This window comes from Pogona vitticeps, chromosome 1, assembly GCF_051106095.1.
Source record: "Pogona vitticeps strain Pit_001003342236 chromosome 1, PviZW2.1, whole genome shotgun sequence".
Classification (NCBI taxonomy): domain Eukaryota; kingdom Metazoa; phylum Chordata; class Lepidosauria; order Squamata; family Agamidae; genus Pogona; species Pogona vitticeps.
In genome coordinates this window covers 61197807-61215288 of record NC_135783.1, presented here as the reverse complement: position 1 = coordinate 61215288, position 17482 = coordinate 61197807, and the positions used below count along the sequence as shown (strand labels likewise).

The following is a 17482-nucleotide window of genomic DNA, read 5'->3' as shown; positions in this document are numbered from 1 at the left end:
ACCTTTGGGGAGGATACAAAAATTTCTAATTACAAAAGTACTGTCATGGCTGATGACATTGTATTTACACATCATAACTTTACATTACTGGGTTTCAGCTCATGAATATAATATGCAGACAGTACTGGATAGTACTTTAATATTTGTAAGGGACCGCAGTTTAAACTGTGGCCTCTGCCCATATTCAACCTGTGTATTTTAAATAAATGCAACATAATTCTACAAAATGTCATAAGCCTCAGTCACCTCGTTCTGAAAGAGAATCAATTCTCCCACTTAGAGAATTTCTGTGTACATTAAAAATGATAATATCTCTTTAAAATTCCAAAGATTTCTATAGAATACAAAATGTGATTAAGGCCATGTGTTAAGATTCTTTCAAAAGAGGAATTACTTTTTCAGGAAAAACATTGGGCTTTGTTAAATATCCTTCAGCTATTGCCATTTATGAAAGATTTAAAAGGAAATCGAAACAAACCAAGACAGCTATAGTCTGTAGTGAAACAATTGGGAAAAAATTGATTGAGATATTAACATATTTCCCCCTTCCTTCATTCTTTCATTAATTAGTGCTTTGGATGCTGAAAATGAATTCCAAGTCCAAGAAGCATTAGATCGGCTCATGGAAGGGAGAACTGTACTGATTATTGCTCACCGTCTCTCCACTATTCAGAATGCTAACTCTGTTGCAGTTCTTGATCAAGGCAGAATTATTGAGTGTGGAAAACATGGGACATTGCTTGCAAACCCAAATGGACTTTTCAGCAGACTAATGAAGAAACAATCTTTTATCCAGAACAGTGATAGTTTTGCGTTAAATATTAAATCCTGATGGACAAATATTTTTAAAGAATAAAATATGGAAAAACTATGTATGTAATACATTTCCAAGAGTTTTAAATTATGATTCCATTTATGTACAGTAAATGTATTTATATATTTTTCCACTGTGTTTCAAGTATTTGAAAACTTGCTTGTACTTTTTATTCACAGCATCTAAATATATTGTGAAGTTATCAAGCAAATTTTTCATATTGTAATTCTTTAATTATTTTATTTTGCTGCTTGATTCATGGGTATGGTTGCCATGATAGGGATCTTTACTGATTTTTCGTCTTAAGGCTTTGCAACTTCCTTTTGGTTTTTCAGCCTGGTCTGAGATTGCAGAAAATCAAAGCCACAATAAATTCTATAACCCTTTTTAAGTTACAGTACTAGATTGAAGTAAGAGATTGTTCATAGTACTTTTCATTCACAGTTGGAGAAGGAGGTGATTTATACCGTTTTCTCCTACATTTTTAGTAAATCTCCTTCAGAGTATTAGAGGACCCTCCAGAACATTGTTACTGGATGGTAGGAACTGATAGACAAAGTTACAGAGAACTTGCTAACTATGGAGAAAGAGAGACAGAACTGTATAGAGTTAAATGTGTGTGTATGTATTTTAAAATATGTATATATACAATCCTGTGTCAGCCCCAGTCCATTAGACAGAAAGCACTTCCACAGAAAAATCCAAGCTGTTGGAATTAAATCAGAAGTTTTGACATGTCTCCTCAGTCTGCATGCCATTTGGACTGCCTCTTGTGGTGTTTAAGGAAGGAGCAGAAGACAGGTGTTGAAGCAACTACTTTGTATGAAGGAGGCTTAAGGTTCCACCACTGGTACCTTGCTGGACTCACTCCCATATAACTGCATTGAATTGCCAGCATACCACTTTTTTTGTTCTTGGGTCATAAGTTACAGGATGGTAGAAATAAAAATCCAACATTTGCTACAAAATAGGAAGCATATTTATTTAGATGTATATTAGATATTGCTAATTTTAAAGAATACTTTATTTCATGTAGAAGGAGAACAAAACTATTTGAATATTTCATTCTGCGATTAAGTATCTTTTCCTTAGCAAAAGAACAGGAGTCTTTTTAATATAAAATATTTAAAAAGTAGTATCCTTGCTGCTTTTAAAACTGAGTGTCCTTCTCCAGTTTTGTTAATTTTATTAGAGATTTCATGTGATTAGATTACATGGAAACAAGTAACAACTGAAAAGGAAATATGTCTCACTTTCAAAGTAGATATGTCATGGTCAATGTACCCTCTAATTTTCAGCCCTGCTGGGCGGGTCTCCGCCTCTCTCACACATGACTACACCTCTGTGTGATTCTTTTGAAGTTGCCACCTTACTGAACTTTTATACACTTGAATATAGTTTCTTCTCAAGTTGAGATCAGATTTTCATATTTTGTTGTAAGAGCATTTCAAAACATATTTAATAAAATATGAGCACATAGAGGCTGGTGAAACAGTGGACCTCCAGATATTGAATGGTAATTTCCGTTGTGGTTGGACCTGATCAGAATTGGCATTCAGGTTTTCAAGTTTTTTTTGACAGAACGTTACAGTTTAGTATGCTGTAATGTTTCTCTTTCAATTATTCATAAATGGTAAGTGAACCCTAGGTCGAGTTTTGGAAGCCAAGGGCAGTTCAAGTGTTGATATTCCTGCCACTGCCAGAGCATGAAGAAACTGGGCTTACTTATCTGCCTTTGATAGGAATTCTATTGTTTCTGCATCAAAATAAAGATTTTTTAACAACAACCCCCCCCCCAAATTTGAGAATTATACATAATTCTCCAGAGGAAGATTTTTTTAAAAAAATCTACATGAAACAATGGAAAGAGGGCTTTTTAGGTACCCTGAGACATTTTTTCATCCTAACTCAGGTTTGATTAGGACAGGAGACACAAAAAGGCAAAACAGACAAGACATGGCCCAGCAGCTGATAGGAATACAGTATCTTGAATGCCTCCATACAAAACTACCGGAAAAACATAGCTTTGACTATGCAGACCTTTGTCGGCAAGGTGATGTCTCTGCTTTTCAAGATGCTGTCTAGGTTTGTCATCGCTTTCCTCCCAAGAAGGAGGCGTCTTTTAATTTCATGGCTGCTGTCACCATCTGCAATGATCATGGAGCCCAAGAAAGTAAAATCTGTCATTGCCTCCATATCTTCCCCTTCTATTTGCCAGGAGGTAATGGGACGAAGGCAGAAGGCCCTTGGCCTTTCCATCTTCACCAGGTCATGACTTAGAATCCGCCCTGCAACCTCGTTAATCATGAAGCCAAAAATCTGAACCAATTTGTAAAACCATGCTTGAGCATATTTATATCAACTGATTTATCTGTAACTGCATTTTAAGGCCGGTATTGAATTTGCTGGGACCAAGTGGATTTGTTCAGTAGTGGCGTTACAGCATTTGAAGTGCAATTCTGCATTAAGTAGCTAGTTCCTCCACCCGTTTTTGTACAGGGAGAGAGCATGTACATCCAGTTGCAGCAGGAATTGCTTATTTGGACAGACGAGATGGCTGGTTTCCTGCGATGCTCTCGTCCTGGCTCATTCATTTTTTAAAAATAAAAAAACATTCATAGGTTAATATGTTAATTGCCACCGAACTCCGCTTATGCATTCATGTTGACAAGTTATGTTTAGCCTTCCGAATGTCCATTAAAAACCGGGCAAATAAAAACATTAGTCATAAATTCGTGCAATAATAAAACTAACGTCACTTTCGCGCTGGCGTTTTATTAAAAACAAAACCAAACTGGAGCAGCTCTGAACGAGCCCGCTACTTTTTGTCTCGGAGATGGCCTCATATTTCCCCCAGGGAATAACCGTGCTCCCCCCGCCCCCCGTGTCTCGCGCTTTCCCTTTCAACGGCATTTCCCGCCTCCCTGAGCCAAACAGGCAAAAGCGCTCAGGCTGTTCGACCAATCGCTTCCTGGAGGACAAGGGATGACGTACATTTGGTGCGCGAGCGCGTCGTGCCGTCCGGGTCGCTCGAGGGTTTCTGTGGGTGGAAGGCTTGGAGTTCTGTGGCGAGGATGTTTCTTTCACCTTCTGCCGGTTCGCCTCATACTCCAGGCGCCGGCGCCGGTGGGGGGCCAGGCCGAAGAGGTCTCCGGCCGGCAGGCCGAAAGAGCCGAGGGCTGGCAACTCCTTCCGTCAGTTCCCCGGCCCTGTTCTCTCCGGCCACCAGGAAGAGCCTCGGTTCTCTCTCCGCACGGTGAGTGTCAGGTCGGGGTTTGCCCAGCCCAGAGGGAGGAGGGGCCGGCGCCAGATTTTGCTTGGCGAAGTCAAAGGAGGCAATCCGGTTATTTTAGCAGCTAACATCTCTGTAGCAGAATACCGTAAGGAAGTGAAGACTAGAAGTAGGGGAACTCTTCACTGCTTAGTCGTCTCAGTTGCACTCCGAGTGCTGATACTACCGACAAGGGATTTCCAAAGAATTAGCCATGTTAGTCAGCCTGAATATGATGCCCCCCGGGGGGGGGGAGAGTGATAAAATGAAATCAATGTTCTTCTATTTTTTTTTCCCTTTCACCCTTTAATTTTGCCAACATATTGAAAGCCAGTGTGGTGTACTGGTCAGAATTCTCGATTGGAAGATACAGGTTCCAATCATGGAACTCACTTTATTTCATGTTGACCTACCTCGCAAGGCTATTGGAAGGGCTAAAGGATAAAGTAAAGAGAAAGAGATGATCCCACTTTACCTAAGTGGAGGAATGAAGGAGGGGGAATATAAATGTAGCCAGTAAGATTAATGATACCAGTAACTAAGCTGATCAGCTGTATAGTTCATTTTATATGGAATTTTTTTAAAAATGCAGAGTTGTCTTCATAATTAGCAGATTTACTTCTGTCAAGCTATTGTCAGATTTTCTCCAGCTTTAGAGGAGGAGGTTTCATCTTGCAGTGGTTCTTAACCTTGGTTACCAAAGTGTTTTTGGACTGCAACTCCCAGGAGCCTTCACCACCAGTTGTGCTGGCTGGGGTTTCTGGGAGTTGCAGTTCAAAAACACCTGAGTAACCCAAGGTTAAGAACCACTAGAGCACAGAAAAAGAAGATACAGTTTGATTTTCTCTGTTGTGCTGCAGTCTGGATAATTTTCAGATGTAACACTTGCCAGTTATTATATTGGTGATTACATTGATTTGAAAAGCCATTGGGGAATTTTTCCAGTTACTTAAATACTTGCTTTCCCATGTGTTGTGCTACTTGAGTTAATAAACAATTTGCATGTTGTGACATGTGCTGTAAGTGTAGAAATGCAGGCATTCGTCATGGCAGTCCCCATAGTCAGACATCCCAAAGAGTCAAAATGCAAATAGGTAGCTATGTTCATCTGTAGTAGCAAACTAGCCATTCTAATCTCAGTCACAGTGAATGCTGGTGGCCTTTATATTAGAAGTGAGCAAACAATTGGATCTTACCAGAGACACCTTTGGCATCCAATAATTCTGTATCACTGGGTGGTTTCTTGCTATAGAATACTTATTAGATGTTAGAAGGACGTGCATTGGTGTCTCGACTTACAAAATTAATCCGTATTGGAACAGTGGCCGTAACTCAAAATTTTTGTAAGTTGAAGCACCATTTCCCATTGAAATGTATGGCAACGCATAGCGATGAATCCAGATAGCGATGTTAATCCTGGAACAGATTAACGTCGCTATGCGGGGCACACTGTATTAACACTTCAATTGCACCTTAAGTAACTGTTTACTGTATTTGAAATGGAAGAATATTGAAAATGTTCATTGTGGTTGCTTTTGCCTAGATCTACACCAACAAAAGTTATACACCATCCAATAGGATGTGAAACCAGCAGTTATGAGATGAGAAACTGTGGCTCACCTCTGCCAGTGAAAGTTGTAGAGGCCTTGAGAATGGCTGGTGGTAAGTGCTTCATCAGATAACACTGAATAATGGCAAATGATTGTTAGATTTGTAGAGTTCCAAGTAATGCTTGATTACTGTTTGCATTCATAGATGTGGTGATAGATGCACATTTCAGACAATATAAAGTTCAAGTTTGAGATACCAAAATGCTCATTTAGGGATTGCCATTTAGATATTACCGTATTTGCCGGCATATAAGACAACTGGGCGTATAAGACGACCCCCCAACATTTCCACTCAAAATATAGAGTTTGCTATATTCTCGCCATATAAGACTATCCCCTCTTCCGCACACCTTCCACACACCAAATAAAAGGTGCTATTAATTGTCACCATTGTACGACCGCAGTGCCTCAGGCCTGCCCCTGCATCTCCCTGTGACTGGCACTAGTGCGCAAGTGTGCATGTGTGAGCAGGCCGGAGCGCCGCTGCTTCCTGCCAAGCAGAACGGGCCGGTTATGTCGAAAAGGCTGGCACCCCTGTCTCGCTGCTGATGCTCGCCGCACCACGCTGGATACCGCGCGATACTGGACAGTATGTAGAATGAGGTGGGCAGGCATCGGGAGGCTACTGTGGGCACCGGGCGAGCATCGGAAGGCCGCTATGGGCAGCTATGTCTATCCCAACTGAAGTGCACCCGGCATATAAGACAACCCCCCCCCCACTTGGAGGCATGTTTTTCAGGGCAAAAAAGTAGTCTTATACGCCAGCAAATACAGTACTTATTTCCAACAGGAGATAGAAGTGCTTCAGGTTATTGGCTTATGAAATCAAAGAAATGGTTTTAAATTATTTCTGTGCAGCTGAAATTGAATATCTTGGAAACTGGAACACTCAACACTGCAGCATATTGTTGCAGGCCCACTTTCTACTTTTTAAATTGTAGTCTGTTCTGTGCTCACATCCTCTTTGTGTCTTTGAATATATTAGAATGTTGGTAGTTTACCTTTGATCTGCTATTTTGTTTTGATTTCTCCAAATGATCCCCCCCCCAATTTATTCTTGTATTTGCTGTTTCTTTACAGTACTTGCCATTTTAGTCCCTGTTATATTTTAATTATATGTTGTTTTTCTTATACCTCCTTGAGGCTATTTGGCAACAGATTAGATATAAATGTCCTAAATATAATTGAATATTGAGGTACTTCTGATAGTATTACTTTTTATTGGGCTCTATTGACAAAGATAAAGAGGAGTTCTAAACAGTATTGTAAATTAATTCTTTAATGTGACTTATGCCCCCAGGCTTTGTTAGTTCATTGCTTTTTCATGAAATGTGTAATACTTAAAGAGACATACTTATTCCACTCTTTCTCAGATATTTTAGGTTTAGTGGCTGCTGTCAGGCTATAGAGCTCTCAGCCAAGAAAGGCCAGATGACCCTGTCTTTGTGGTCATTCCAGCAGTAGATGAACACCTTTTTAATCAGGCACACTTTTACAATTGTATAGGAGCAGAGGAAAGCAGTGTTTTACTAAATTGGTACTGGTTAACATCTGTGCATGTTTTAAAATGCTTTTTCATTCAGTGGAGTTTTTATATCATCTGCTATTTTAGCATTATAATGTTTTATTTATATCTTTATCTGCATGTCCTTTTAATCTTTGCAGACTACTTTGTGTCCCAGTTCTAGAGAAGAGCAGAATATAAATCTAAACAAATATGTTCTCTTTTTTTATATAGCTGAGGACCATTTGAGTATAGAGCTAGATGAAAGTGGATGGGCTTGGCTGGTCTATAAAGACAGGTTAATTATTTGGAAGATTGGTCTGCCACCAGTTGCTAAGGTAAATTAACAGTGGGTTACGAATGGAAATGGACAAATAAGGACCCTCAGAAGTGGCATTGGTATGAGCACCACTGATGGCAATTTGGAATACATTTGTTTTGCATCATTTAAAGTGTTCTCTGGGGAGGTTTAGATGATAAATAATTCAGTATTGGACATATGACTATTAAAATGAAGGCTAGCTTTCACCTTGTAAGCTTCCTCTTTTGTATTATTTTACTAATTAATTTGTATGCATTGTAATGGAAGGAATAAATTGCTCAGTATGTACACATACACTTTCTTGGAATAATACCTTTTAGAATTTCAGTGGGACTTGTACTCTAATATCTCCTGTTTCCAGCACTGTCAAAAAGAATCCATATTACTTTACATATAGACAGCCAATGTAGTATAGTGAATAAAGTGGTGGACTACAATTTAGGAGTCCCATGTTCGAATTTGTGCTCAGCCATTAAAGCTCACCAGTAGTGGCATTGTTAAAACCACTCCTAAAATGTCTCACATACCTCGGAAACCCTAAGTCCCATTTAATCATAAGTTAAATCTGACTTGACAGGACATAACATATAGATAGAACCCAGTGTATGCTGCCTTTATTTTATATATACAGTGGTGTCTCAACTTACGAAATTAATCCGTATTGGACCAGTGGCCGTAACTCGAACATTTTGTACGTTGAAGCACCATTTCCCATAGGAATGCATTGAAAACCATTTAATCCATTCTGGCCAAAGAAAAAAATTCCTGGGCTTCCAAAGCTGCACCCTCTGCCTCCTGTCCCCGCTGCCCTCTGCCTCCCATGTTTCTGAGAGTTGATGTAATTCTTCTGAGGCTGTATTCTCAAGCCCCTTTGCAGCACGGTCTTCCAAAGCTGCACCCGCTGCCTTCTGTCTTCACGGGGAGGCAGAGGACACTGGGGACTGGAGACAGAAGGCAGCGGGTGCAGCTTTGGAAGCCCAGGAAGCTGAAAGCCGCCCTGACCTCCGCTGCTGGCTTTCGGCTTCCTGTGCATCCAAACCCCCTCCGCTGCCCTCTGTCTCCCATCCCTGGTGCCCTCTGCCTCATGTCCTCAAACTTTCTTCTCGCAAGAAGGGGGCTGTTTTTCCTTTTGCAATGGGAAGGGGGAGGGGAGGACTGCAGGATCAGAGAAAGAAAGAGAGAGCAGGACTGAGGGTAAGGAGGCAAGGAGGTAGAGAGGGAGCTGTGGCTCGTCAAGCAATGTTTCACTCATCAAAGATGAGTGGATTTTTCAAGCCCTGGCAATCACAGAGTAATTAACAGCCTTTTGGCCCTAAGACAGGGGTGTAAAAATTCCAGACCGTGCTGCAAAGGGGCTTGAGAATACAGTCTCAGAAGAATTACATCAACTCTCAGAAACATGTACCACCAGTTTTTGGACTCTTGTGTACAATTTTTCTACATTAAAAAATGTTGTCTTAAGTGATTGTGCTACACTTGAAGAAGTGGATTTTCTCCCTGAATGCTTGCAATTTGTGTGATTTATACTCGTTCAATAAAAGGGATCACCCACTGTTACAGGAGCCTTGTGGCACAGTGGTTAAACTGCTGTACTACAACCAAAACTGCTCACAACCTGGGGTTTAATCTCAGGTAGCTGGCTCAAGGTTCATTCATCCTTTCATCCTTCTGAGATTGGTAAAATGAGTACCCAGCTTGCTGAGCGGTGGAGGTGGGGACAATGTGTAGCCTGCATAATTAACTAGTAAACCTCCCAGAAAGTGCTCTAAGTGCTATGGGGCGGAATATAAGCAGCACCCTCCTCCTCCTCCTCCTCCTCCTCCTCCTTCTTCTTCTTTGCTAATTTGTGTAATCTTGGGGACCACACACCTTTTCCTTATTCTGTCTGAGTCTTATGTAGTGTTTGTGAAACCTGAACTTAAATGTGTTTTTGGATGTAGGAATTGCAGACTACTTCACTTTCTATTTATCATTTTATGTCCAAAATGGATAAATATAAAAACTACATTTCAGAAATGATACAGGCATTTACACTTCCTGTAACATCTACATTTTCATATATTTTGCATATCTGGGGAAAAACTGGGATTGAGAATTGACAGCAGGAATATGCTTTTTAAAAATTGATAACATGATAAAACAGGAGTTTAGATGGATTAGACACTTTATTTCCAGTTTTTAAGGATTTGGTAGATGTTCTCAAATAAACTTTTAGCAAAATTCAACACTTTAAGTTCATCTTCTAAATTAAACATTGTCAGACAAAATAGACATTTATGTGTTGCAGCTGTCTGCATGCAAAGAACTGCAGTTACCCCCCAGTGACTATCTGTGGAGTGCAGGCTTAGTAGCAATATCCTACCTTGCCACACCTGGTGAAGCACCTTCTTTACAGGTGAGAAATTTTGTATTCTTTTTGAACAGTTCTTTGTAAAATAAATAAATGCCATCCTTTGTCATGGGGTCCTTCAGAAATTATTTACAGTGAAATCAAACGATCAATGTGCCACTTGTGCAAGAGTGATTTTAATAAATATATTTACTATTTGGCTATACAGTAGGAAACATCCCCCCATCCATACGATCAATATCTGTGGTTTCCCTTTTCTGTTGCCTGAAAATATTAAATAACATCCCCAAATACAGTGGTGCCCCACATAGCGACGATAATCCGTTCCCAAAAAATCATCGCTATGTGGATTCGTCACTATGCGGGGCAAAAAAGCCCATAGGAACGCATTAAAACATGTTTAATTTGTTCCTATGGGCTGTAAACTCACCGCTATGTGGAAATCCTCCATGCGGCCGCCATTTTCGCTGCCCGGTAAGCAAGGAAAGGGTGCGAAAACGCTGTGGGCGGCCATTTTAATTACGCGGCCGATCAGCTGTTCCCAAAACATCGCTATGCGAAAATCGGTAAGCGAAACGCTTACCGATCATCACAAAGCGATGTTTTCCCATTAGAAACATTGCTATGCGATCGCAAAAAGGATCACAAAAAACACATTGCTAAGTGGATTCGTCAAACGAATCGCTCGTTATGCGGGGCACCACTGTACATATTTACTGTATATTTATTTTCACGATGTAGTTACTAGAAGTGTTCACTAGAGGGAGCCAGATAACATGCTATGCACATGCTTTGCTAATCCACAGGTTTCAGCATCTGTGGAGGGGCTTGGAACCTATCCGTCTTGGATATTGTGGTCCTTCTGTATATTTCTTCAGTGTTTACAAATATTTGTTGAAGAAAAGGTTGAGGAAGATTTATTTATTTTTTTGCAAATACTAGCAGGTTTAAATGTGGAGGTTTGATAGCTGTCAAAATGCATGTATTTACATAGTATGATAAAGGCAGAAATCTTCTTAAGAGGTGTGTGATTTCACACATCTATACAGCAAACTGAGGTCTTTGTTTCCAGGGCAGAGAATGTGTGTCCAAGCCTCTTCTACCCAATGTAAGGCACTCTACGAGTTATGTGCTAAAATAAAAGTAGTTGATAACACCAATTGGAGCTGTTGCACTTCGCACCTCATCGGAATACAGCTAAATGTCTGCAGACGTTCCTACTTCCAGAGGGTTTGGAAGTGAAGAGCAACCTCAGACCTAGTGGGATGCTCTGAAATGCATGCAATCTTGATGTAGGACAGTAGGCTCTGACAGGGATAAAGTTAAGCATTTCCACCTTTCCTTTATTATCCCCATATTTTGCCTCAACAGTTTGAGAATGATTTAAGTTTGCTTAGCTCTCTCATGAAGAAACTAGAGCCAGTGGCCATTTTAGCTTCTATAACAGGTCTATTTGCAGACAAGTAAATTGCACATTGCAATGTGGGTTGAAATAAGCTTGAAACAAATACACACTGCCTGGCAACCTCACAAAATTGATTACTTGTTTCTTCACACAATTACAGTTTTTGAGTTTCTTTTCTGCACGCCATGAAAGCTAAAAGCTTGAAACTGTTTTAAATCCTGAGTACATATCTAACACTATTTGCTGTGTTTCCAAGTCTTTGTCAGTAATGGCAGCCACCAGTGAAGGATCAATACGTTATTGGCCCAGCCTTGCACATGAAAGTTCTTACATTGAGACACATACAGATTTTGGAGGTGCTCTCTGCAGTTTTCTGACAGCTGTAAAGGTAAAGTACAAACTTTAATGAAGCAAACATTTGTAGAATTTCAGATCGACATATTAAGAGCTCTGAAAGAAACGAATTGTGTCTTATCACTGTTCAACAGACTATCTTTCACAATAATATTAAAATTATTCTTCTATTTTACTCTGAGGTGTATTGAAAAGCGTTTATTTTCTTTTGACTTTTTCCCCCCAGGGAGGAAGCTTCATTTTATCCACTTCACGGAGTCAGTTCATCCGACTAACACCAGATAGTACTGGAAAGATTCATCAGCATAACCTGCCACAGGGACAAGGGATGTTTTCTGGACTAGGCAGAAGAGTCTCTTCTCTTCTGGGAATTTTGTCTCCCACTAATGAGGCAGCAGTAAGTATGTACAATAAATTAAACAGTAATTAAAATACTTTATATGGATTCTGAGTTTTTTTTTCATATGAGTACAAGGCTTTATAGTAGGGTTTTTCTCACCCTGTATTTTGCTTGGGACTAGAGGATTTTTCCTTCTCTGTTCAAATTGAGTAACAAATAAGAGGCTATTCCCTGGGTGTAAATTAGTAGGAAAGAATGTGCAGTCATTTTCTGAGTACCCAGCTCAGCAATGGAAAAAGATTTCCCTAATACAGGTATGTGCATGAGCCTACTCTTGGTTCCTTGTTGTCTGACACCATGACATCAAGGACCCAGCTGTCCCTAGGTCATATTTGTTCTCAATCAGAATAAAGAATTTTTCCAAGGCTGCTAGCTTTAAAATCCCTGAATGAGCCAGAGTGGTTAAGACAATAGCACAGATAAGCTACCTCACAATATTAACCTTTTCCTGCCATTGTGCCAGCCCACAAGATAAAGGAGAAATAACCTGTAGTTTGTGATGCTGCAAAATGACTTGCCTGTCATTATGACAGTGGGGATGAGAGACTTTTTTCTCTGCTAAGGGCTCCATTTTCTTTGTAGGGGCAAGCTGTTAAGAGAGACATGCTGACAGTGGGCAGGGGTGCCTATTTTCTCTTTGGGCCACTTCTTTTTCTCTGTCTCTTTTACTGTCCTTTCCTAATTCTCTCCCTTCCTAACAGGCTAACAAACTTTCCAGAGTTCTGAACTGCTTGCTTGAGAGGCCTTTTGAAAGAGAGTTTATACTAGAGAATAATAGAATTCAAAAAAACATCCCATTTGTGCAGTCAAAATATTAACATGCCTTAATATACATACTAGAGTTTTTTATCTTCCCAAACTGGTTTTTCATCTAATCATCACATTTGTGAAACATTGTCACACAGAGAACAGGCCTGATTTTCAAATGCTTACATCATTTGTCACTAGTGACCCAGATATAAGAAAAATCTTATTGGTGTTTGCATAAGCTTCACATAATTTGCCATGGTCAGTTACAGCTAATTGATGGAGCACCAAGGTGCATGTCCATTGAACAGTCAGGATTGTGACTTGGCACACAGCTGAGATGTGCCCTGGCACCTTGTCAATTAGCTGCAGTTAAACACACCAGATTATGTAAAACTGATACAAACACAATAGGATTCTGACCATTTTGTCTTGAGGGAGTATTGATTTTTAGACATTATGTTTCCCCATCATTCATGTTGCAACAAATGCTTGTGATATAAACAGTGAGCAGCAGTATTCTTATGTCCAGGTCACTTTACAGACACATACCTTTACCTATGCAGTATGAAAAGAGGAGACAAACAAGAAATCTAACTCATTTTAGCTAAATTCATATAAGCCTTTTTACAGTTTTAGGATTGGAATATTAAGCCATTCTGTCTTATTCTAATAGAATCTTCAAACAGAGAACTACATTGCATCACAGCTTCTGTCGATCTTTATATTTAATGCAGCTTTCAAGTGTCCTTTGGGACAGCAGTGGTTCAAGATTTTATGCGTTGACCAGTTCTAACCTTCACAAATGGGAACTAGATGATACTGCGGAGCGTCAGGTTCTTAGCTGGGACATGAATAAAATACTTAAAGAAAGCGTAATGGAGTCAATCTGGGTAAGTGGTGGTAAATGTGAAGACAGAGTTAGAGGTTTGCTTTATTTCTTATTTTTCAACCCCTCTTATTTGTACAGGGATCTGAAAGCAACTATGAAGACATTAAAGGAGATATCAATGTGCAGTATTTGGATTTGCAGCAAAATTGGTAAGTTCTTATTTAAAAGTTATGAACATTCTGCTATGGTTTAGTGGAGAAGGAAGTCATCTGGTGCCCTCAAAATGTTGTTCTAAAACTTCCCAAAGCCCTTTCTTCATTTTAGAAGCGCCACAATAAAATTAATAAATACATCAGATAATTTTTGTCAAATAACAGGCAACATTATTTTGTTTGATGTACGCCGCCCAGAGTAGTCGAAGGACTAGATGGGTGGGATATAAATATAATAAATAAACATCAAGAGTTAACATCTAGTCTTCCACAATACATGTTGAGGAGTATAGAGTGTACTGACATAGGTGTGAAGTTGCCTGTTGTACTGACAAAGGGGAAAAAAACAGTTTTGTTAGATTCACCCCGATTCTGCCAACTCCAGTCCACAGCCTAGTGACTTCCAAGTAACCCACTTCTCAGTTTGACCATAAGCTAGACTTCCATCTAGCTGGGATTCCATCTGTTTTAAGAGGTGTGTTCTTTCTTGTCACATTAGAGTCCTGGTATTTTCTGCTGTTCTTTCAGGATTTACAAATGTTCTGGGGGGAGGGGACTTCTCCTTGATTTTAATTTTGGAGGAGCAGGATAATAGCCAAAGAGTGGATGTGCATTTAACCGCTGGATTGCTCATGGTTTAGACATCTGGCTGTGGATCCAGAGGTTGGGAGTTTGATTCCCCACTGTTCCTCATTGACAGGGGCTGGACTTAATGATTCATAGGGTCCCTCTGCAGTTCTAAGATGATGATTAGGGATGGGCATGAACCTCGGTTCAGAGGTTTGTGATGGTTCATGTGTGGCCACACATTTACTTCCTCCACCTCCCCAACTGAATCCCCCAGTCACTAACTGGCACGCACACCTCTCCTCCTTCTCTTTGGCTGTTTAGCCGGTCCCAAGCAGGAGCACAGGTGTCCCTGCCCATCTTGTTGGCTGATCACCCATTCAGATAAGGAGGTAGGGGAAGGGAATGCACAGCACCTGTGATGCTGTGTGTACAAACCTTCAAACCGAGGTTCATGCCCATCTCTAATGAAGATTAATATAGATGCTTTGGATCTTTCAGTGCTAGCTGCTACCTTTCTCCATGCGGTATGTGATTGGGTGTGATTCCTGCTAAGTAACATGTTACCAATAGGGATTGGTTTCAGGCAACCAATAATGACTTTATAGCTTTCATTGAGTGCTGTGTCTAACTTGTTTTGATTGGGCTGAACTGTATCACACTGAGCTGTCATATTCATCTATAGCTACTGTTAAATAACAGAACATGCAGTCATGAATAAGACAGCTAATTTTTAGGTAAGGTAATCATAAAAATCATCCAAAATGTTCATTTCCCCCTTAACAACCACAATAGCATAACTGCTCCTGATAACTTAGCTGGCATTTGTGAACATATTTCATTTACAGTGGTGCCTCGCTTAACGATGTTAATTGGTTCAAAAAAAACCATTGCTATGGGAAAACATGGTTAAGCGAAACGCGTTTTCCCATAGAGATGCATTGAAAACCGGTTAATCCGTTCCGATAGGCACGGATTGCCGTCCTTAAGCGAAAAAACCCATAGGAAACATCGTTAAGCAATACAATGTTTCCTTCATTGGAATGCATGGAAGCCTATTCAATGCATTTCAATGGTTTTGCGATGTCCATTTTTGCAAATTTAAGTGTGTCTTAAAAGGTTCAAAAACTGTTTTAAATGCTTGGAATTGTTAGTGCACCTTCTAAAACGGGTGCAAACTTAATTTGGCTTTGATCTGACTTTTCATTAATTTTTGCTGATTTTCCCCCCCCCACCAACTTTTGACAGCTGTCAAAATTTGACAGCTCCATGCTTTCCTATGGGGGAGAAAAAAATTCACAAAAAATTAACGAAGACTCAGAACGAAGCCAAACTAAGTTTGCACAGGTTTTGCAAGGTGCTCTAACGACTCCAAGCATTTAAAACAGTTTCTGTGTCTTCGTTAATTTATTGTGAATTTTTTTCTCCCCCATAGGAAACAATGGAGCTGTCAAAAGTTGGGCTGCATTGTTTCCAATGGGGGAGAAAAAAATCACATAAAATTAACGAAAAGTTAGCAACTGTTTTAAATGCTTGGGTTTGTTAGAGCACCTTCTAAATCGTGTGCAAACCTAGCTTGGCTTTGTTCTGAGTCTTCGTTATTTTTTTGTGAATTTCTTCCTCCGCCATTGAAATGCATTGAGCCCAACTTTTGACAGCTGTCAAAAGTTGGTTTCAATGCTTTCCTATGGGGGAGAAACAAATTCACCAAAAATTAATGAAAAGTCAGATCAATGCCAAATTAGGTTTGCACACGTTTTAGAAGGTGCACTAACGATTCCAAGCATTTAAAACGTTTTTTGAACATTTTAAGACACTTTTAAAATTGAAAAAACAAACATAGTTAAGTAAAACAGGGAACCTAAAAATGCATTCACTATGTGAAGCATGGTCCCGAAATCGCTAAGCAAAAATCGCCCATAGGAAACATCGTTAAATGATGCATATAATTCTTTTTAAAAAAACCATTGTTAAGCAAAAACATCGCTAAACGAGGCAGTCGTTAAGCGAGGCACCACTGTATTACTATTTTTTAGAATTAGTAGCCAACTGTCAATTTTTACAATATAAGCACATTTATTTCTGTGAACTGCTTTTATCCTCTGCTCTAAAAGCAAATCAGTTAACAGGTACAGTACTTTAAAAAATACAATAGTGGCTTCATTCAACATATAAAACTATTAAAAGGTACTAATAGATTCTGTTTCATAAGAAATCATGTGCTGTTACTACTTTTTAAGAAAAATGGGGAAACATTATTTTATTACTGTGATTTTTTAAAAATGTTCTTTAATAAGACAAATGAATGTTTAACTCTTGTATCTCCCAATGGTTAGTGATGGATTAGTGGTTTTGGCTGCAGCCTGGCATCTTGGCGACAGTCCCTGTCTCATCTATTATACTTTGATAACAATAGAGGATAATGGCTACCCTACATCTGATAATGTTGTTGTGGAGGTCATGCAATATAACCCACCTTTTCAGGTAATTAATATTCTTCCAAAAAAGTGTTTCATTAATTACAAGCTCCTGAGTTACAGCATGTATGGTTGTGTTGCAGTCATTTGTTGGAAATTATTTCACATTAGTCATGAAGTGATTGAAAATGTTTTATTAAACAAATATCTTGGAATTATTTTTTATGTACAGAGTATTTTGATAAGCCAAAATGGAAGAGGAAACAATTGATGAGAAACTAAGAGTTACAAAATAAAAAGAGAAAACTGTAGAAGTGATAGTTTTATATCTTAAGTCTTTGTTGCTTAAAAACAGATTACTTGTATTCTTATTTCTAACTTGATTATTACTACAATTTCAAAACAATACGTTTTGTAATTTGGCTTGAGAGAAACCATTTTATATAGAACATTTATATAATATTAAGTGTACCTTTAAAACAATAACAAAATGTTATGTCATTCAGAGTTTACTTGAATTGAAATTTGTATCTTGGTGTAATTTTTGCTGCAATTGCAAAACAAATGTTGCTGCAGTTAATGTTGAAAGAAGCTGACATTAGATCTCTTACTTTGACAAATATTTTTGCAGTTGTGAGTTGTATGCATGAAGTGTGTCATTATAGAAATGTAGGTGA

General features: G+C 39.2%; 2 protein-coding genes across 4 annotated transcripts in view; both read left to right on the top strand.

Moving 5' to 3' along the window:
* The window catches only part of ABCB10 (ATP binding cassette subfamily B member 10), a 30852-nt gene extending 29827 nt beyond the window's left edge, over nt 1-1025 (top strand). For both annotated transcript variants that reach the window (XM_072993648.2, XM_072993653.2), the window contains exon 13: nt 571-1025. In XM_072993648.2, the coding sequence (XP_072849749.2) occupies nt 571-832 (262 nt within the window). In that variant the 3' untranslated portion in view covers nt 833-1025. The remainder of the gene's footprint in view (nt 1-570) is intronic.
* A 2775-nt stretch (nt 1026-3800) lies between these two features.
* The window catches only part of NUP133 (nucleoporin 133), a 45886-nt gene continuing 32204 nt past the window's right edge, over nt 3801-17482 (top strand). Inside the window, exons 1-9 of one of the 2 annotated variants that reach the window (XM_020786537.3) lie at nt 3801-4070; nt 5629-5747; nt 7434-7537; nt 9809-9916; nt 11533-11664; nt 11857-12027; nt 13515-13670; nt 13748-13818; nt 16725-16872. In XM_020786537.3, the coding sequence (XP_020642196.3) occupies nt 3889-4070; nt 5629-5747; nt 7434-7537; nt 9809-9916; nt 11533-11664; nt 11857-12027; nt 13515-13670; nt 13748-13818; nt 16725-16872 (1191 nt within the window). In that variant the 5' untranslated portion in view covers nt 3801-3888. Of the gene's footprint in view, nt 4071-5628; nt 5748-7433; nt 7538-9808; nt 9917-11532; nt 11665-11856; nt 12028-13514; nt 13671-13747; nt 13819-16724; nt 16873-17482 lie in introns of those variants that run through there. The other variant, XM_020786556.3, reaches the window with a different exon arrangement.